The 21,948-nt window shown below is 48.5% G+C and overlaps 1 protein-coding gene across 22 annotated transcripts in view; it reads right to left on the bottom strand.

Annotated features, from left to right (window-relative positions):
• FBRSL1 (fibrosin like 1) overlaps positions 1 to 21,948 on the bottom strand; it is a 416,280-nt gene that overhangs the window by 30,680 nt on the left and 363,652 nt on the right. For all 22 annotated transcript variants that reach the window (XM_042829012.1, XM_042829020.1, XM_042829005.1 and 19 more), the window contains one exon: positions 17,411 to 17,456. In XM_042829012.1, the coding sequence (XP_042684946.1) occupies positions 17,411 to 17,456 (46 nt within the window). The remainder of the gene's footprint in view (positions 1 to 17,410; positions 17,457 to 21,948) is intronic.

Here is a 21,948-nt window from a genome sequence, read left to right as displayed (position 1 = left end):
TTTGCAGCTAAAGCACCTACTGCGGATGCCAGCGTTGTAATGAGATTGAAAGTTTCATGCAGGCTATTAATCTAGGGCTATAATGGTGGATCACACACTGCAGGGTTAAATCCCTTCAGTGCTGCTCCTAAGCAGATGACCAGAAATGTGTGACGTAGGAGCTGCTCCCCAGCCCTGGGCACAGCCTTTATAAACCCAGCAGTTACATACTGACGGTGTTTTTGTCTCCTTTTGCTGTTTTTGCCATGTGTGACAGCACACTGCACATCTGATTGGACTGACAGACAAGCAGCAAGGTAAGTAAGCCATTTGAAAGGCAAAAAAGCCTCAAACACATGAAAACAAGCACATACAAAAACCCAAATCCAGATCAAGCTTTAAGCAGACAGAAGAGTTCTACTGCAAGTAAGCTTATGAATTTAATTAGTCAAACCAGCACAAATAATAAACTATCAACTACTACATTACAGGAGAAAAAGTACTACTTTTGCTGTTTCAAATCCTCATCGATCCCCATCCAGCCTACGAGGGAGTTATTAATCACTCCAATTAAATCACAAACACAGGTCTTTATGCTGAAATTGAACCTCCCACCAATAGATCAATAGCTCAAATCTCCAAGAGCAATTACTGCTCAGCACAACAGAGCAGCTCGTAACAAAGCTCCACGCAGGCCACAACTCTCTGTCATATCCTTCCCAGGCAGTGCAAACAAACTGGGAAAAAAAGATTTTATAACTATTATTTTCAAAATAAACAGACATCTGCTCAGAGTTACCTAATCTCTCTCACATCACAGAGGCAGATCTGCCAAGGTCACATTGGAGACACGATTACATTTTTTCACAATTTGTTATTCTAGCAAAGCCCTGATAAGATTGAACTATTGAAGTTCACACTCTGGTTTAATTTCAAGAGGTTAAATGCCAAATCCTTTTCTTATTGCTACAAGGAAGGGATCTGCCAGGCTGCATAATACCCTGTGTGGGCTAAGACAACAATTTTGTTTCATCTGCTCAGTCTTACAAAGGTTCTGACTTTTTTTTTAGATGACATCGGAGAACTCCAAACACCCAGAGAATCATTTAAAGTAAAATCCGTCAGGGAGACTGCTCTGCAGGAGTGGGAATGACCTTTCTGACCCCAGCCTGGAGGAGTTAAATCAGCGGCTGGCTGAGAAAGCACGTCTGCTAACCAAAACCAGAACAAGGCACGGTGAAACATTCTCCAGCACCAGATCATCTCTGCTGGGAGCGGCAGATGATTACCCTAAGCAGCCAAGCGTACACAGGGCTGCAGAAATTCCCATCCCTGCCTTGGAAGATCACCGATGCCTGCCCCGATGCAATGCAAATGGGAACCACAGGTGAGAGCCGTATTTCCACACACATCCTTGCTTCCAACCGCTGCCCCTTCCAGCAGGTCACCGAGTGCCGTCCATCACCCCTCGTTAGGGCAGCTACTGGCATCCAATTAAGTGGGGATGGACTCACGCCAGGCAGCTAATCGAGACGAGTTCAGTTCAGGCTGCAGGCACGGGCCCCATCAGCAGGGCACCGTACTGCTTTGTTCCCTCACCAGCTCAGTGTGGATGTGCCCAGCAGCCCTGCATGATGCTGAGCAATCCCATGGAGGAATGGCACCAAAAGGGACAGGGACCTCGCCACCACAGCTCCCCATCACCACACTCACACAGCTTTACAAAAGGAGGGGGGGAGGCTGGATGTTCCCCCCTGCAGCAGAAACGGCCCAAATCCACGCTGGGATTTCTTTTCTGGAATGTGGTTTGCACAGCTGATACAAAAAACACCAGCTCAAAATCCAGCATCCTACATGTCTCCTGAACCGAGCTTCTTTCTGGGCTCTAGATGAGAAAAAGATCAACCCCATCCATCAAGTTCTGGGCTCTTGGTTGACTTTCCTGTCATCTCATAGAGCACACAAGAGACCATTAATACACACATACAAATTCAGCCCCCAGTTAGATTCAGGATTCAAACTGGCCATTCAGGGCAGAGAATAGCCCTTGCATAGACCAACATTTCCAAGGGAAGGGCCCTCCTCCCAAGCCACACGCTGCAGGCCTGCCAGACCCCTGCCTCAGCACGTGTTCCACACAGGTTAGGAGGCTCTTGCTATACTCTGCCATTCAGGTGTTCAAGGAAAACACACACAGCAGTAATCACTTCTAATGGATGTAAGCCTGCAATGGTCTGTGCTGGATGTCAGCAGACTGCAGAAAAAGACCTATTGTGTCTGTGTGCAATCAGCATTTGAAGTGCCAAGGCTGTTTTTCTGGCTCAGGAAAGTCAACAGTGAAAGATGTGAAAGGGCAGCCAACAGAGCTGTTAAGGAAACCTCTCAGTAACTTGACCAACTCCCATGCCCAGTGTAATGGTTGGAGCCTTGAAAACAGAACGTTTTGCTCCAAGGTGACTTTGCTTTGCTAAACAGGAACTGAAAGGAGTGACTGACCACACACAAATCAGCAAAATCCTGTCTCATTTATTTGCTAAGTCCAGCTCTCACAGTTCAATAGCTGCTGTCACATTAGTGCTAATACACCTATAATTTGGGCAAACAAGACTTGAGGTTCAGCGCCTGTCAAACGAGGCCAATGCTTTCCACGCTCCCTGCCCCTGCAGCCCCATCCCTGCCCTGTACCACACTGCTCCCATCTCCCTGGCACTGAGACAGCAGCACCCTTTCCACACTGATGGTACTGAGGATCTACCATCAAGATGAAGAGAAGCTGAAGAACAGATTATCCTGCAAGGCAGTAAGACCTCCCACCTCACTCTTGTTCACCTGGTCATAATTTTCAGGTACTGCAATGGCAGCTTAAGAAAAATTAAGATACTGAAATGAAGAGATAATACATTCAACAGCATTTCAAGTTGCATCGTGATAATTAAAATATTTAAGGGACACGCTGGAAGTTGTTAATCAGGGAACATTTAGGTGAGTGGTGTATGCCCTTTGGATTCAGTCCCTATGGCAACCAAATACTCCAAAAGGATGCACTGGAAGAAGCATGTCAGGAGCTGCCTCAACATTCTAATTCACAGAGAGAGCAATGCACAAATACAGCTACTGACAAGCACAGCACCAGCAAAAAAAAAGGTTTGCCAACAGCATTCAGAAGGCACAAATGGCCCTTTGTTTTTTGAGACTGAAAAAGGTCCATTCTTCCTTTAAGAACACTGACTACAAACGTCAAGAAAACTGGATGGTGTTGCACGTGCAATGTTGAATCAATTGTACAAACTGTGTTTCTGCTCCTCGTGTTGAAAGATTTTGCATCTAAATCTTCAGAAAAATTGTTTCCATCTCCCCCAGCTCAACAGGGACAAACTATGAGAATGCAACAGCACAAAGACAGTTTATGGGTGTGCGTGGGGTAGGAAATGCGAGGAATGATGGTCTTTTCCTTCAAAGCAGAAGTGCAGCTCAGTGCACAGCGAGGAAAGGAACGAGTGCGCTCATTTATGACCTGCACTGCAGAAGGCAGACTGCTCTGCCATGATCTCAGTGCGAGTGAAATGCAGCTGTGATGCTCCTTCCAGCCTTCTCCCTTGATGAAGTGTGAATTCTTCAATGGGCAGCAGAAATTTTGGAATACTCTGGTGCCGGAAATGCTTGAGGATAATGTCAGATCTGGCATCTAATAAGATTTAGCAGAGGAACTCTGTGCTCTGCTCTGCAGTGGAGTCACACCCTACATGAAAAGGAACACTTGAATCTCTTCTTTCATCAAGAATTATGACTGCGGAAAGAAATCTCCCCAGTGGAGGGTGCTGGGTGGTGCAGTGCTGCAATTCCAGCCCGGCTGTGCACAAAGCCTGAAAGACTCACTTGAGCCTTGTAAACCCAAACGCTTCCGCTCCACTCCTCTTCCTGCAGCCTCTGGAGCCCCATGTCACTGCAGAGGCCCTGCCACGACCGCTGGATGCTGGGGAAGCCATACCTCCAGCTCCTACCAGGTGGGCTCTCAAGGCCACCCGTGATTCTGACATCTGTGAGTACAGTCGTGGAAAATACTTCATACAGAACTGCTGCATAGTTTTATTTCAGCGCTGGGTGAAAGACAGAGTGAAGCATCCAGCCTCAGCCTGCAGATACTTTTCTAAGAAAGTAATTGCTGCACAGTTCGTGTTCCCCTTCTCCCATCTGCCATGTGTCCCAGCAATTCTATCAAATTCACAGTAAGTTTTTCCTTCAAGTCCTTTCCATGTCACATTTTTTCCGAACAGCAAAAGCCCAGTGAAAAGCAGCAACTCGGGTTTGGCAAAACAGCTGTAATACACGGTTCCTGCATGTTAGGAGGGCAAAGTGGGGTCTGTGCAAATTCTTGAGAGTTTCCCGTTCCTGTTGGCACAGCAGACAACAGCTTCCATTCACCATACCTGTATTTCCCGACAAGCAGGTTGCTGCCTTCATCTGTCTGCCCAAAGCCATCTGCTCCCCATCCAGTCCCAATCCTACAGGCTGGAGGAGTGCTGCCCTCTACATGAGGAAAAGCTCAAAAATAACCCTCTGTGACCAGCAGGGAATCCCAGCAGTTAGAAACAATGTATAGCTTCCATACCAAAGAGGCCCAACAGAGAGCCAAAGAGTTGGGAGGAGGCAGCCCTCCGCTCACACCTTCAGCCACGCTTTGGGGCACGCTGGCTCATATCAAGCAAAATGCAGCTCACACACCAGGTCCCTACAGGGGCTGGTTCCTTCTTGTAGCTAATGCATCGTTATGGATGGACCCCAAATGCTTAATCAATCCCACGACTACAATTTCAATGGCTCATCTCTCCTTGTGCAGAATCCAAGTTCTGGTGGCACTGTTTCTGTTTTTGAGGACTCAATATGGTTTTGGTTTTGAGGACAACACCCAAACTGCCAGCGGTTTGTTTTAGGGAACCATCTCCTCCCACATTCATATAACCATCTGCAAAATGGATCACATATGTTGCGTGCAGAGAGTTTGATTCAGCTCTGACAGCATGAGAGCCTCCAGCCCAAATATCTGAAAGTAATAAAACCCATCCCATCCTCCTGATGCCTCATGCTAACAGTGGATTGAGCTATATTCACTTTGCATTAGAATACCTGTCAATAGTAAGCAACCTGCACCGATACATAAACACAGTTAAAGACAAAACAAAAGAGCTATTGGTTTCTGGCACGTATCTCAGCCTCCTCCTGCCTTGGCTTGCAGTAAGAATACGAAACCTTCTTGCTCCCATAAGATGAGGAATGGTAATGCTGGTCCATGCATGGCTGCTTTGCACTGTGTTACAGGTCATGCTGACAGCCGGGGGAAGTGACCTGAATGCCCCACTCTGCCTTATGATCACTCCACAGACAAACAAGGCCAAGAGGGACTGAGCACCCACTATTTCATATACAGACGTGTGAAGCAAGGAGAACTAAGGAAGGACCCAGTGCGGGCAGCAGGCAGTTTCTCCTTGTGTCTCCAGTGCCTGTGTCCCCATGCCCACAGCTCTACTGCAGCCACAGGGCACAGCCTCCCCCCAGCAGCACAGAGCACATCCCACAGTGCCACATGGGGAGCTTGGTGTGCTGCTAAAGGGTTCCTCTTCCTTCCTAGCATCAGGAATTTCCCACCCCTTCATTTTGTAAATTACCAGAACAGACATTTAAATGTTCAAGAGTAATCTGAACGGAGTATTCATGCCTTGGGCATTTTTATGCTCTACAAGGAGAGAAACAAAAGTGCCTCATTTAATATCTCCCTGTAGCATTCTCTGCTCTTGCTCTTCCATCACCAATCTCCAAAGGCAAACTCGCAGCGGTTCGATGCTCCTGCAATGCTCCAGCCCTCCCCTCTTCCTCTGTAAGAGCAAGATATGTTTTTAAAGCAAACCTCACAGGCAGTCCTGAACAGTTGGTGGGAATCCTTTCACAGAGAGAAAAACCATTTGTAACCAATAAAAAGAGAAGAATATTCTGATTCCCAGGGTTTGATCAAGCACCCAAGGGAGTCACTGGGTAGCATGTCTGCTACTGCTCTACTGGCTCTGAGCACCTGCACCCGGACCTTCTGGGGGAGCCTGGGGGTCTCTGCTCTATGGGGGATTTACAAGCTCTCTGTCAGCCTCTCCTGGGAGGCACAGGCAAGAGGACTGTCAGCCTCAGACAAGCAGTTTGAGCACATCCCCTCCAGCCCCGCTGCCTGCCTTTGTTCCTCCCTGACTGCTAAAACTGAAGAGAGCATAAAGGTGAAAAGTGAAAAGCATGGCTGAGGCTCGAGAATGGAGAGACCCACAGCTGTGCTCCCATGTGCTGCCACGGCATCAGGCACTGAAACACCCATGGCCAAAAGTGCAGGCTGGAATTCAGGCTTATCTGGATGCGGTCTAAGGGATGCTTCACTATGATGTGGCCAGCACAGTTGTTTGTTCAAGAGTTAAAAGGAAGTGATACTTCTTCCTTATGGAAGAAGACCAGGAAATTAAATCCGGACTGGTCCCAGATCTCCCTCCTCGCTCTTATGGGTTTCACTGCACAAAGAAGGGGTGGTGGCTTGAATATTCTCCAAATGTGACTTCCCTTTCCTGTACAAGTCACTGTTAGAGAAAAGGGTTTAAAAGAACCAGTCCCTCGAGCCTTGTATGAACACCCGTTCCCTCATCTCCCCACATCGGTTCGACCCTTCCACAGCCTGCACTGAGGTCACTTTAGCCACATGTGCCCACCACTTCCAGGCACCGGAGCCGTGAGCTCTACACACATGCTGAGTGACACCCCATCACTCGACAGCAGAGGCCAGCCCTACAGCAGTACCAGAAAGTATTCTCTTTAGTTTGCAAGGCTACAAAAACTGGCCAAAACCTTCACACAGCCTGAAACACAGCTGCAGTGTTTACATCTCTCCCTGAGAACCACACAGACGTTTATCACTGTATGGCCATGCTCCCCCAGCCACAGACCAGCCCTGGCATCTGCAGAAGGACTGTATCACAAACAAGCGCCCACCCCAAGAACCCCTGGGGTCTGCAGCACGTTGTGGCTGCCCGGAATTAGCTTCTGACCAGAAAAGGGAACACTTTCTTCAGTCACTCTCAGGAAATGTTTTTGTTAAGGGCAAACTTCAGACATATTCACCATCGCATACTGAAGGTGGTTTTTCTAAGAGCTAAGGATCACAAGGAAGCCACGTGGTCAAACAAGAGGTCATTATCCACCAGCTGCAGGGCACAGTGGGAGCTGCGAAGCAATGAGCAATTTGAGAATAGAGCTGCTAAAGCCCTACTGGCAGTTTAAGTACTGATTTTTCTGGCTAAGATTCATAGGGATATCAAGTCAGCACGAGGATATCTTGTCAAGGCTGGTAAAGTCAATACTGTAATAGGCTGCGTCGTTTCTCTTTACTGCCACAACTGTATGATTTCATCGATACTCAGACCTGGAGGCAAAGGACATGAGGATGCTGCTCTGCGCCAGGCTTCAGCCCCTGCTTCATGCCACACAGCCACAGCAACTCAGTCCAACAGATGAGATTTGCAAAATGGGAATCACATGGAACTGCTTCTACTTAAGATGCCTTAATACTTGGGGTTTACTATTAACTTATTGATTCCTGACACAATTACATGATGGGAGATTTTTCAAAGGCACAAAGTCAGCAGGAATTAAGTTGAGGGTTTGACCCAAACCTTTGAAATCCCCGTAACTACACAGTTCACCTCTACCACAACCTGGATGCTTTCAGGACCATCACCAATAGCAAACAACATTCCTTTAACTGAATGTGCTCCAAGAGCTCTGCGGAGCGATCTGCCCTCCTGGTGCCAAGTTGCACAGCCCCCCCAGCTCCACGCACCCGCAGTGGAGAGCAGTGAGGTTCCGCCACCCCCCTGCTCCCTGCAGGCTTTCCATTACCACCTCTGGAAAGCAGCAGATGCTGAAGGAAAAGCCCTGCAGATTCCCCGAGCTCCCTTTGAAACCCAAGGAGAACAGATGAGCAACGCATTCGAAATTAATTACAGCAAAAACCTACTGCATTGTTCTCTCCTCCCCTTTCTTTTTCTCCCGACCCCCGATCGCAGAGCTTTCACTGAAGCCTCTGTGTGGTGTGTATATTTTCCTAAAGTCGCCAGGGCCAAAACAGTACAGCTGAGACATTCACAGAAGTCAAAGAGAGTGCACAGCCAGGTTAGCGCGAGGGTACAATAGTTCCTTAAGAGCGAGCGTCTCCCCTGCCCGCCGGCCCCCTCCTCCCAAACCTTCCGTCTCTAATGAACCTTTGGTGTCCGTCCACCAAAAACAAACATCAATCAGGCAACAGGCTGTTCCTTTTCCCCTGTTGCTGGTCTGAAATAACAGTCATCCCCCGCTGGGCTGGGAACGCCACTTCCCCGTCCAGCACACATACAGGATAATAAGGGGGAGGCGAAGGAGGGAGGAAAACCCGCTCCGAGGTGCCAGAATACACAGCGAGCTGTGCCTGTCGGAGCCAGGGAAAACTTGGGAACACAACAGCTTTTGATTCCTTCTGTCCCACTGGGCACGTTAATTATTTAAGGGCTGGCTTGTGAGCCGCTGGTGGTGGTAGGAAAGGGGTGGAAGGGAAATCAGGCTTTTCCCCACAGCCCCAGCCTCGTCCTTGTGCTGGCACAACTGTGTGCACATATGTGTGCATGCAAGCAAGTGGCTTCAAGCCTGCTCAGAGCTGCATCCTCCCCCCCCCCTCACCAAGACCTTCCTTGCTGGCTCGCCACCACAGACAGCACAGGGCAGCATCTGGATCCAATGAGTGACAGCACAGAGCAACTGCCAGGACTCCTCTCCACAGTTCCTCGTGTGTTATGACAGGGGGCAGGGGGAGTTTATACTGGACAGAGCTGGAAATGGAGCTGCAAATCAGAGTTCGGCTCATGATTTGCTAGCAGGGCTTTCTAGGTGTCTGAAGGAACGCTTTGGAAGGAGAACGGGGAAAAAGAGAATGTAACTACATCTCATTTGGATGGAGAGGACTCACAGATGTTAGGAATATTTTTGATCAACAGCTTTCCTGGCACTGCTCTTGGTGAAATCCACAACCTTGACGGCTAGCTTAGTAAGAAAGTGCTGGCAAGCTCCCGCCTGCATGCAGGCAATTTGCAATGCTGCCAGTCAATATTTCAGTGAAAACAAAATTGCAGGGATCACATTCAAAGAGGGGAAAAGGCAAAATAAAACAAAGCAGAACAAAAAAACCCCAAGACTCCCATTTTAAGAGAAACTTTGATAGGACCCACTGGGAAGACCCTCCCAAACCATAACACGCCCTCTGTTTGCTTAGCATGAACGCCCTGCGAGGCCAAGGAGAGCCCACCAGCAGCATGAGCATGCCTGCATGCAGCAGGCAGGGCCTGAGTCACAATCCCAGACCCAGTCCATTAAAAGCATTATACCCAGAGTTTGTCTGCTGAGTTTGTCTACTTTGATCATTAGGCTGGTCAGTACAGAAAGTAATGGAAGAATTCTTGTTGACTTCGTGTTTCTAGCACAATTTTTAAGACTGATTCAATAATAAAAGCAATGATAATGTTCATTATTGTATAAACATTCAATGCTAAGGTTGTTAGATTTCTTTCCCAGCCATTATGCCCACACCAGCTCAGGCTGTGCCTGCAGGGCTGGCACTGGGAGCCCCTCACTGTGCCACGCAGGACAGCCACGTGCAGGGGCTGTGCAGCTCTTTGGAAGCTCTCTCAACATTGGATCACCGATAAATACAGAAATACAGAACAAACTGAGCCAACACCAGCAGCAGATGCAGGTTCATAGACGTCTGCTTGTTACCAAAATCCACTGCAGCTGAGACTTACACAGTCTCTGTTATGCAAAACAGGAGAGGGAGTGGAATAGAGGGAAACTGGCAATTACCTAATTTTATTTCCCTCCTTGCCCATTTGCTTTTCATCAGGTTGCTCTGTGCTTGAATATGAGAGGTGCTTGTGAGCGCTGAGTTAAGCACAAAGCCAGCGTGGTACTTTCTTTTCACTGGGAGGAAGTCTACATGTGCTTTTCTGGTTGCAGAAGGCAAGCACAGCTAGCACATTATTTTATGTTATTCCGCAAGTGCCCCGTGCTGCCTGGGAAGCAGCAACAGCCGGGCTGCACCGTCCCCCATTTCCAAGCTGTAGTTCTGAACGTGACACAGCTCCCAGCCCAGCACTGTGACCCACAGCGGGGAGATGCACACACCCATCTGCAGCCTTCTCTCTCACCTTCTAACAAACCATTTCTTGCTAAAATCACCCAGCCCCAGTGGGCTGCCTGCTGAAGAACTCTCCTTGCTGGCAGCCTGTGTGCTGTCAGGCTTTGCTGCTCACCTTGCTAACACCTTCCAACCACGTACCCGCAACAGGGCAAGAAGTTAACATCCATTTCATTGGAGGGAAATCTGCAAGTATGACTACTCCCTTAGGGAAAGCCTGTAAGAATTTATTAGTGATGAAACCAATATGTTTCTTCAGCAACGTAATAGGGCCCCATGTAAATTACTTCAATATCTTTTACAATTTAATGGCAAATGAGAACCCTTCCATAGGCGTTTTGAACTGTCCGACACAATCCTATAGCAGAGATGTAATTCTACAATAAATTTTGCAGGATAGTTAAAAATTTATATACATATATATATAAAGACTTTTAATTTCCTATTACCTGCAAGAGTTTGCTATCCATTCAAATCAAATAAATGAAGTAAAGCACTGCCGTCACTTGTCTGTCCCAGCAGTTTACAAGAAAATATTTACTGTTTGGAAACAAGCCACTCCAGAACAAGAATCCTTTTCAAAAGCACAGAGAGGCAAACACCAACAGCACGCCAAGCACGGCGCTCCTGCCCTGCACACCCGGAGCCAGGGGAAGTGAATGGGGTCAGCGCGGCCCCGCGGGGAGCAGCAGGCAGCCATGGCAGTCCTGGAGCTCCCCGCTCACAGCCCCGCCGCCAGCCAGGATGAGCGGCGCATCAGGCTCACGCCAGGCGTTTCGTTTGCAGAGGAACTGAAGCTTTACGGAATCTTACATGAATAAAACATGTCCCCGAGGCGTTTTAAAGCCAGAACAGAGGAGAAGCGGTGGTTTGAGGGACCGACGGCTGCGCGGGGGCTGCAGCTGCTGCTGTGCCATGGCCGCCCGCCCGCGGCACCGGCTGCAGGCCGCCTCGGCCCCGCTCCGCAGGAAGCAGATAAGCCAACTATAAACAGGGAGTGCAAAATACGGTATCTTGCAAACGTCCTTTAGGAGTCTGGCTAATGTAAACTCCTGCACACATTTGGACGGAGTTCTTTTCTCTTTCTGGTTTGCAGTTTGATGGCCCTTTTATCTCCTTTCACATGAACTGAGGAAAGCTAAAATTGGCCTCCTCAATCAATACGAGTTTGAGCTGGCGCGCTCAGGATATACACTATTTTGCTTTTATAGTTTATTTTAAATAAAAAGTATAATTAAAGAAAATAAACCGCTCACTTCATAACATTTGTACAACGAAGACTTTATTTATTTTATTTACGTTTCGGTGGGCAAGGCACAGCATGCAGTTGGCTTTCTGTGCTACTTAACAAAGCCGCATTTGAAATTTAAAATCTTAAAGGAAATGAACAAATTCTGCGGAGGAAAGGCAGTTAAGCAGAGCCTTCTTACATTACCCTCGGTAATCGCGCATGCATGTGCTCCTGCGTGCCTCTCCCTGCTCCAAAAACATACCCACGGCTTGGATGCTTTAAATCAAAAAGCAATTTCAGTCTGTAATACGCAAATAAATAATTAAACACGCTTTATCTCCTACAGTATTGCCTCTATTCATTCTAATCCCACTGACGGGAATGCAGCAACATACCCCACATCCTTAAAATAACAAAACAAAACACAAGACACCAAACAGAAGGCCTGGAAATGTTTATAATTCAACTTTTCAACTCTCTTGGCTGCAGCCTGAAGCTACAAAGCAAGCTCTATGCTGGCTCACTTGAGGGAGACGCACCGGGAGATAGCTGTGCAAACTGCACAGCAAATGGCGCAAGCCAAAGCCGCCCGCCAGCACGAGGCCATTCTAACTCTGCAGGCGTACGGCACTCAGCTCCAAGTCAATAAATTATCCACTTCTGCATTCTGAATGGTACAAAGTCAGTTGGACAGTGTGGTTGTGGTGAATGGCCTCTCCCACTTCCCCACTGGATGTGTTTTCCAGAAGGCCGCTATGGTGGCTGTGTCCTGAATTACCATGAAATGCATGCAGCGCATCGGCGAGACATGGATGCCAGTGTGTATTGCCACCCCCAAAGAGAAGGCTGAGAGCTTTCCAGAGCCTGCAAGATGACAAAACTGCAAGAAGACAAAAAGGACTGCACTCACTGCAGTTCCCTGCACTTGCTTTTATTCCGAGAGGTGCCTAACTGGCTGTGACTTGTGTGATTATCTTGGTTATGCATGCTGGCAGAAAATCAAAATCCTCCTTTTTCACTGGCCACTGTGTAATTATACATCTGCATATGCAGAACAGCCAGACAGCTAATATACTCATGCAAGCAGTGACAAAATTAGATGGATCTTTTCAAAACAATGCTGGGATGGCCTCACATGCTGGATTTCATAGTGCTTCATGGTATCCAGCACTGCCAACCCCAAGAATTCACAAATCACAAGCTGTCTTTAAAATGAGGTTAAGAACAAGGTATTTGGGCTTCTATTCAACTACCTGCTGGCTGGGAAGCACAGAAGAACCACAGTTCCAAGCTTTCCTCTGTGGCCAGGAAGACTAGAATCTCACTTAAAAATGAAATTAAAGCTTCAATTCTCATACAGTCCTTTGAGGGCTTGGGTTTCATGAAAAACATCGAACACTGTTCAGTTGTGCTAAAACCACAGGAGATGCAACATAGGGAGTAGAGCAGCTGCAGAACATCCTGAGAACTGTATCAATCACAGCAATGTGGTTGCTATCTACGTAGATGCATTGCTTTATTTATTATTACAGATGCTGCTGTGCAAGTTTTTGCATGCCTGTAATTATGGAGGACTTTTGTCCCAAGATTTCAGCTGCAAATTATCATCCCCCTCAAGTTCACACAATGGCCAGCAAACAGGCTGGTGACCTCATCCAAATGTAACCAAAACCTGGAGATAAAGCTGAGGTCAAGGGACTGGAGACACCGCTGCTTTTCCTGCATTTCAAACCCTGTGTGGACCCCATGCAGCAAACTAGAAGAATTATATCACTGCTGACCTCCGTTCACGTCTAACAGAGCTCAGTGCCTGACGGGGTGTTTGCTCTTCACCTGCACAGACCTTCGCACTGCAAAGCTTGCCATCAAGTGGCACAGCAAGCAGGGGAGGCTCTGCTCTCAGCTGCCTGCCAGCACCGCGCCACCAGGAAGCTGCACTGCCACAAACCCACGCCCAGCACCTTGTTCTCAGCTCAGCTGCATTCAGGTTTCCTGCTTTGCTGGCTGTCACAGGTTCCTCGGCAGCGGACCGCCTGCCCTGCCCTTGCCCTGCCTTCCCCTCTCACCCCGGCTCGCTGTAACAACCATCGGTTTTACAGCATGTCCTACACTGGAGGTTTTGTGTTCTCATCTTTTAAAATGATTTAGTGTGACAGTTTAGTACTGAATTTAAAAAAAGGAAAAGAAAAAAAAAAAAAGGGAAGAGATAGAGAAGAGAGAAAAAGGAGAGACAATCCCCTTAAGGCAACAGGATTATGGAGCAGTGATCTCAGAGGAACAAGGGTTCCTCTCTGGTTCAGATGCACTTGTCAGGGCTCGGTGTTGTCTCTGAACAAGAAATCTCTCTTGCTGGCCCAAGGCACACTTTTGTGGTCAAGAGGACAGAAAATAAAAGAAGGGAACTTCAAAGGCCCATAAGCTGCACTGGCCCGCTGGGGCGGGTGGCTGCGGCACATCCCATGGCTGACAATTACGACCCGCGTGCCTCCCTCTCGTCAGAGGGATGAGACACAGACTGTGAGCTTTAGAGCTTTGAGGATGTGTACAGTTCATGATGAAAGATAGCACTTCAAAGCCCTCTGCCTCGAAACCAGGGAGCAGTGAGTGGAGGGTAAGCAATCTTTTTGTCCTGGGGGGCAGCATGTGGGGGAAGGATAAGACTTATTTTCACTGCCATTTATTACTGCCATGAAAGAGAAGCCTCGTGCTGTTTATGGAATCTCTCATTAAACAGATCTCTAGATAAAATGCTTGATAAACATTCATTAGCTGTGTCTCCCAGCACACTTGGCTGACGAGCCCTGGTCTCTGTCTCACACAGGGGGAAGCAAGGCACGGAGCTTGGCAAGCACCCCAGTGCAGGGCACCTCCAATGACACTCATGAGGTCAACCCAAATGCAGGAGCACAGCCCCAAGAACCACAGAACACAGCCTAACCCCAGCACACACACCACCACCACCACCAGGGCAAGCAGGCAGGCCTTCCCACAGCCGAGTCCCCCACCAACCCCGGGCGCTCTCTTCTGCCCACAGATGCACAGGGAGATGGCTGGGCTTGGCCTATGCTCCCACCTCCCTGTGCTGTGCCTGCCCTACAGAGAAGGCAAATGTCTGCCTGGCAGATTCCTGTGAGAAAGGAGCCTGTAAGAGAGCAAACAGACCTTTATTATTTGTTGATTGATTCATGCACCCAGAGGAGGTTCACACCTGGCCCTGGGCAGCACAACTGCCTGCCACAATGAGCACTCAACAACTGCTGTCCTACGGCAGACACAAAGCCATTGGCACAGCAGGCTGGGGATCCTCTGCTTTTGTTCTGAGTTGCTGCTTCCTCCTGCGAGGCGCTTTGACTCCTGAGCCCCAGGAGCTCAGCCCACGTCCACTGCAGGTCTGTGGCCAAGGGCCGAGAGCAGCATTCCCAGCGAGCGCCAGGCGCTGCTCCTCTGCAGAGCCGCCACACGTGGTCAAAGGTGACATTTTACAGCTGTTCCAGCCTCCAACAGGTGAGAACTATCTATCTTAGCACTTAATTGCATTGCTAAGCCGCTGATAAGCTAGGACAGCATAAAGCAAATAAGCTAGGTCAAACACATCCCTGGGGAAAGCCTGTGGAGAACAGGGAGAGCTGCGCCAGATGACAAGTCTGCCTCGCCGTGCCACAGAGCATGCCTGCCTCTAACTGACAACTGCCCTGCTGCGGCTGTGCTGGGTGCAGTCTCTACAGAAAGCCCCAAATAATTTACATCAGTGCGCCATACAAGCGCCCCAGGGAGCCAAGCAGTGTGTGCCCGCAACGACTGGGAGTTCCGGCCCCGCCGCCATGGCTCCAATGCGTGCCTGAAGTCAGTGCTGTTATCTTGCAAAAGGAATTCCAGTGAAACGCTTTGAAAATTGCTTTCTCCTGGCCATATGGCATCGCCAAGCCCGGCCCTGTCAGCACGGTGTGCATTTGCATGTGTGAGAGACAAGTTCTGGCTCCTGCGTCGCAGAGTGACAACAGGGCGAGGGTAGAATTTAGCACTGTTTGAGTTTCTGCACAAAATCTCGACGAGACAAATTAATCTCACCTCTCAGCAGGAGCGGAGGCAGCGCCTGACGGAACCTGCCTGCAGCACAGCCCGTGCCTCTCAGCAAGGTCTGCCAGCACTGCTGAGCGCAAGGACAAGACCAAGGCAAAAATTACCATCCAAACCCAATGCTGCACCATCTACTTCCACAGCAAACCAAATGTGAACAGCCGTCAGCTGCGATATAAACAGCAGTGAAAAGACTTCAAGACAGCAAATTCACAGCATTCACACATTTAACTTCCCGACGGAGAGGTATTTTGAAAACTCGTGTTGCTGAGCTGCTCTGTGATGCGAAGGGGTGGGGGATCTTGGGCTTCAACACAAGGAGGAGCCAACAAAGCTGCTCACACTTCAACACAAGCCTCTGCGGCAGATCTCTGTGCCACGCGTTTATTCAGGATGGCAGGAGTTTTGTTTTGCTGAGGCAGTACCGTATGGGCAATCTGGCTTGCCTTATCAGCGAGCCAAGGCCGACAGAAGATAAATGCTCTTCCCCATTTGTTTAAATTCTCTCCTTCCCCCACATCAAGCCGCATACTTTCATAAAAATATCTGCAAATGTAATAACACAATAGTCTTGTCATCAGTTTCCACATTGGAATTGATAATTTGCAAAACCTGGAAAGAAAGAGAATTCCTAATACTTAGCACTGCTGAAGATCCCAGCTATAACCTGGGCCTGTATCCAGGTGATGCAGCACACACCACAACGCCTGTGCATGGCCAGCACCCACTCCTACACAACTGCAAACGACTCCTTTTTCTTGGCCCTTTTGTAGTAACGCAAGAAGGTTATTTCACCACTTTTTATTAATGTGCTGATCTCCCCCCTTCAGGGTATTTGTACGTTCCTCCTACTTTTTATGCCGCAGCTCAATGCTGGCTATGTTGCAGAACAGCTGCATGCCCTGCCAGTTCATTCGGAGCCATATCACAGAATCACAGCACGGTTTGGGTTGGAAGGGACCTTAAAGCCCACCCAGTGCCACCCCTGTGCCATGGGCTGTGTGCCCCCCAGCTCAGGCTGCCCAGGGCACAGCCACGGCCGTGGGCTCCTCCAGGGATGGGGCACCACAGCTCTGGGCAGCGCTGGGGCCTCACTGTCCTCTGAGTACAAAACCTTGCATGACACACTGGAACCATTCCCACCACAGTGCTTTCAATCATATTCCACACTTTGTCCTTCAAGCTGCTTCTTCAGGATTTTTACCGACAGTCTCCAGCTAAGCGAGCCTGTCCCTACCAACAGCAGGAACTGGAGAAGCCCCACCTCACAGCTGCACTGAGCCCTCGAAGGACAGCCTGGCATATTTAGAAATATGTCACTGTCACTCCCAGTGTGAATCCTAACTGGCTCAGTCTCTTAGCAACACCCAGTGTGTACCACAGGTAACTTGCAATCAATAGTAATAGCTGGAGCTGAAACCCTGCGACACACCAAGTACCTTCTACCGCATTTTGGAGAGCTGAGACAGACACAAATGCTTTGTACACATAGGCAGGAGGTGGATGGACAAGGCCTTCTGAGAATAATATATATGAAACAAACAATGAAATATTTCTGTTTGGAAGAAATGAAGATTTGACTGCATTGGAGGGAACCAGCTATACCAAGGGCTGACCTCTCCTTTGCCAGTAATTCCTCTCTGTAAGACACGTGCTGTGGCTCTGACTTGCAGGGAAGAGGTCTCATCCCACGTTGAGACAACACAACTATTCATTTTAACTTAACACAAACCTACAAGGCTGATCTTTATGACGGTGGACGTGGCAAAAGCATAGGTGTTGGAAAAACAAATATTCTGCCATTTGCATGATGCTCACTACGGCCTCACACACAAATCACTGGCTGTAAAGTCAAGAAAGAATTTCTCCAAATCACTTACCTTTATTTGCTGCAGGGGAGAACAGCTTCTCAGAGCCTACAGAAGCCTGAAAGGAAAGAGAAAGAGAGGGTGAGTAATGCTCAAGGAGAATTTAGGAAGGCTTGCTCACAAAAACACAGCTGATAAAACAAGTCTGTTATCTGTAGACCTGCAATTACATGCTGCACCTGGAGGGTGCAATGTTGTGCCATTAAAGAACAAGCGTGCATCCTAAAAAGATGAAAGCAAAGCATGTGGAAGCACTGTCCTGATCTCACCCAGCTATATCCTCCTGCCTCGTTTATTTAGGCAGCCATGCAATGCACAGCTATTTTATCCAATTCTTCATATAAAAACAAAACCAGTGAAACTGCTTTCAAGCTGAAGAAAAAAACCAAACATTTCCAAGCCTATCTCACTGAAAATAAGCTCATTTCTTGCTGAACACGTAAAATGCAATTGGTGTACTGAAAATACAAGTTGCAAATGAAGACATCCATATGAAAGAGGGTGTTGTACAACATTACACCAAATGATAGGTCCATGCTGCTTTGCACTTAGTTGGATACGAAATAAAACGACTTCCTCTTGGAAGAAGCCCATCTCCTTGCAAACTGGGTTGCACTATGCTGTCTGAGCTCCACGGCTGTGCATTCGCACTCCTCACAGCTCTGGGAAATAGTTAAAGAAATCCAATTAACCTAAACCTTGTAAACAGCCTCATGATAATCAGGGTCACCGGGTTACAGACAAGATGATAATGGCAGACAGGAAAAAAAGTCCATTCATTGTAAATAGAGCTTTTATGAGTTAATTTGATGGCTTCCCCCACCCCCACCTCCCACATTCAAACTGCCAACCTACTGCAGCACAAGCTCTTCCTCCTCGCTATCTGATAAACCAGCAAGCAGCCTCTACAGAATGAAAGCTGGTCTGAGAGCAGGGAGCACCATCAACGTTACCACCATCTACGAGACAGCTAACATTACCGCCAGCATTTTGGCACTCAGTGCTGCACAAATAACATGGGCTGAGGTGCAGAGCGAAAGGGCAAAAGATACCAAATGTAAAAGACAGCTTTCTCCCTTGGCTCTGCTTTACAAAAAACGAATTAATTCAACACGTGGCTGAACTAAATTGATCTTATTTTTGATTTCACTGATTTCACTGTAAGGTGCCTTGGAAGAACCACAAGAGAAAGAGCACTGTGAATTGTACATTGTTATATATTTTAAGTCATGACTCCCCAGAGGAACAAAAAAACAACAGTAAAATGCAAAATCTGCATCAGATACAGACAGGAGCAAGGAAGGGTGATCTATTAATGTGACTTCAATGGAAATCGGCACTGCAAGCACTGAATGTCTTCCTGGATGCAAATGTATGAAGAAAGAGAAATCTACACAGAAAATACATTGAGGCTGAAGCGCATAAGAAAGAAATTCTCAATCATGTCCAGGACAAAGCTGCGCGTGGGGCTGTGACATGTATGGCTGCCACACAGCTCTGCAGAAGGAGCCTAAAATGCCAGGGAAAGCAACTAGCTGCAGCACGCCGTCAGTGCACTGACCAAACAGAAGACAAACCAGGATTCAATGGGGCTTTGTTTAGGCTGGGTTGCAAAGAAAGTGTAACGGCATCACGCAGCAGCAAGAGCAGTGCACAAAACGACAGCCAGCTCTGAATTTACAACCTATTGTTCACATTTTTCACATCCAATCAGCACTGTGTCACGATGGATCCCAAAGAGATCTGTGGGCTCTGGGAACACGAGCTGGGGACACCGGGTGATGCTAACGCTAAGGCAGGCTCTGCTGGAGCCCTCGGTGAGCAGCAGGACACGTGGCAGGTGGATAAAGCAGGCTACCCAGCTCACAGGCAGTGCAACATGGCACCCAGGGTGCAGCTGAGACCGCTGCTGTGTAACCAAGAGGAGCACGTCTCATTGCTTCGGGTCCGAATGATAGGAAAACAGTGTTCAAGGAAGTCAAGCAAGAAAAATCGCTTTCAAGAGAAAGTAAAACACATGGATTATTGCTCAGTCTGCTGATAGCAAAACCGCACATGTGGCACCGCCCTCAGCAATCACAGCCAACATTTACAGAGCACAGTTTTCGACATCACAGCCTCGGTTTGCAGACACAAACTTTCACACCTAGAGTTTACAGTAACTTTTGCTCTCGTTTCTGGTGATTTCCAGCTCCAGATCTGAACCATTTTTGGCATAAGCACTGTGCTGGAACAGTGAATGCCTGTGCTATAGCATATTCTGCGAGCTGCAGTAAAGGCAGAAGGGGAGCTGGGGGAGGAAGAGCCTGAATACATCATTCAATTTCATCAGTCACCCTTTAAAGAAAGCATACAATAAAACCTATGTGTCTGAGGGAGCCCACTAATGAGTGAAAAAATCCAGCAAACCAACGCATCTGCTAGAACAAGTCCCCTCCCAAGTTTTTCTGCTGTTTCAAGCAAATCATTTGCATATGATTGAGCAGGGATTAAAAAAAAAAAAAAATTAAAAGTGGAATTCTTCCATTGTGAGCAAAGCCAGGCTCTGGGAGTCCTTTATGCGGACGGGTTCAAGCCATCCCAGGAAATCCCTCTTCTTTTTTGATTAGAGAGCGAAAGGAGGCATTTCCCCTTCCCTCTCGCTGGGAGCTTCCAGGAGCACAGCCCGCACCCCGCGGCTCCTTCTGCTGCTGCACGAGGCAGGGAGATGGCCACAGCCCCAGGCGGGCAGACAAAAGGCACCCCACGGCTCTCCAGTACATCTGCTCTTCGTCTCCATTCCCCATGGAGCTCTTCTGCTCTAACTGCATCACAGCCGAGCCCCAGACGGGCATATTCTAATAAAAGCTGCTGCTTGCGAAGTCCCACCCTCAATCACAGTACCGACCTTTGTATCACGAGCATAAAGGCTGCAGGATGTGTCCCAGCAGACACGCACGCTACCATTTCACAGACTGGCAGCTTCCGAGGCAGTCGCTGCTGCAACTTAGCAGCCAGCACCGTTCCCTCACCATTCCTCCCCTGGATCCCAGCAAACATAAGCACTGCTTCAGCGTAAGAAGCCTCACCCCGGCGGCGTTCCCTCAGACTGCAAGCTGCCAACCTCAGAGGACGCAGCACAGGCTCCTGGGCAGGCAGGCTGTGCGGCCACGGGCCTCATTCACCACAGCTCCTGCCTCCCCAGGGCAGCTGAAAGGTGCAAGAGCTCTTACAGATTAATCATTTAATGATTATGTAGAACAGAACAATATCATCTGACAGAGCTGGCATCACAAGCTATGTCAGGCCCTGCGGTAATTACTATTCTTCCCCCCTCTCCTTCTTTGTAGCCTATAAAATTGCTTGCAGGGAATAAACAGTTCCTTATCGCTGCGAGCAGAAGTGCCGCACATCCCCACGCAGCGCCCCGCAGCACGGAGCAGCAGATCCAACCCGATACCCCGTGCTCTGCTCACTCAACACTGCCAACACGGCTGCAGCTCGGGCTCACAAAGAGCGAAAGCATGTGCTGGTGGTCGGGACGTGGCACACAGCTCCTGTCAGGGCAAAAGCCAAGCATCCCTCCAAATCTGAGTGCAGTGTGGTAGGCAGAGCAGAGCAGGCAGTAACACAGCTTACATGTCACTATCTTTTAGATAGTCAAGAGCTGGTCTCGAGTTGAGACTGTTTGCAAAATGCTACCGAACGGGGAAAGCACTGAAAAGCTCTCAAGAAACCTTTCTCCAGGAGATTTTCAAACCAGAAGTGCTGGATATGCTCAGAGAGACTCAGAATAAAGCACGGCCACTACTCGAGAATTCGGAACCAATTTTCATGCCTGCCTTTGATCTGTTCCCCTGCCTTTACGTACCCCTCTGATGCCACTTGATTGCTTGTCTAGCGAGGCATTTCAGCATGTCAGTGTCCCAGCTGATTCTATGAACCCTTAACAGCAGAGCCCTTTGAGCAGCAACACCAGAACAGTAACTAACAGCGGAAGGTATTTGTTCAGTTTGTGATTCTCCTATAGGAAATAAAACTGGGTACATATGGAAGTGAAAGAGCAGCCTAGGAATCACACACACGCACAAAAACAAACTGAAATTCACCCTGAAGACCAAGAAGGTATTCAGCACATTCCAGGATCGAGAAGCAATGCAGCAACTTGTAAGTAACAGTGCCTGCTTTGTGAGGGCTGAGCTGGGACTTCTGGGAACCTATGGCCTTTTTCAAAAGCAGTATTATTTTTGGAGGGAAATCCCAGTTGGACTGAGAAGACAAAAGAAAGGCGGATCTTCAAGTTGGTCGTTCCATGCACCACCTCAGGCAAAATGCTGAGGTATGTGCAGCACTTCTTGTGACACCTTCTAAGAAAATTCAGCTTTGGGGGACACGGCTGGCTGAGAGCAACCCAGCTGTGCTAGGGCACCAAGCAGAAGGGAGCTGGATACGTGCTGCACTACGAACCCACTTTTCAGCTCAATAGCAAATGGGCTCACCGGTCCCCTTCCCTCTGTGCAGGATTTACAGCCACTGCTCTGCAAAGGGACCGGTGCCCAGCAGCTGCCAGG

The sequence above is a fragment of the Centrocercus urophasianus genome, unplaced genomic scaffold, assembly GCF_019232065.1.
Source record: "Centrocercus urophasianus isolate 14NV4802_14NV808 unplaced genomic scaffold, USGS_Curo_1.0 seq_30, whole genome shotgun sequence".
Classification (NCBI taxonomy): domain Eukaryota; kingdom Metazoa; phylum Chordata; class Aves; order Galliformes; family Phasianidae; genus Centrocercus; species Centrocercus urophasianus.
The sequence above is the reverse complement of the archived record's forward strand: the minus strand, read 5'-3'. Positions and strand labels throughout refer to the sequence as shown.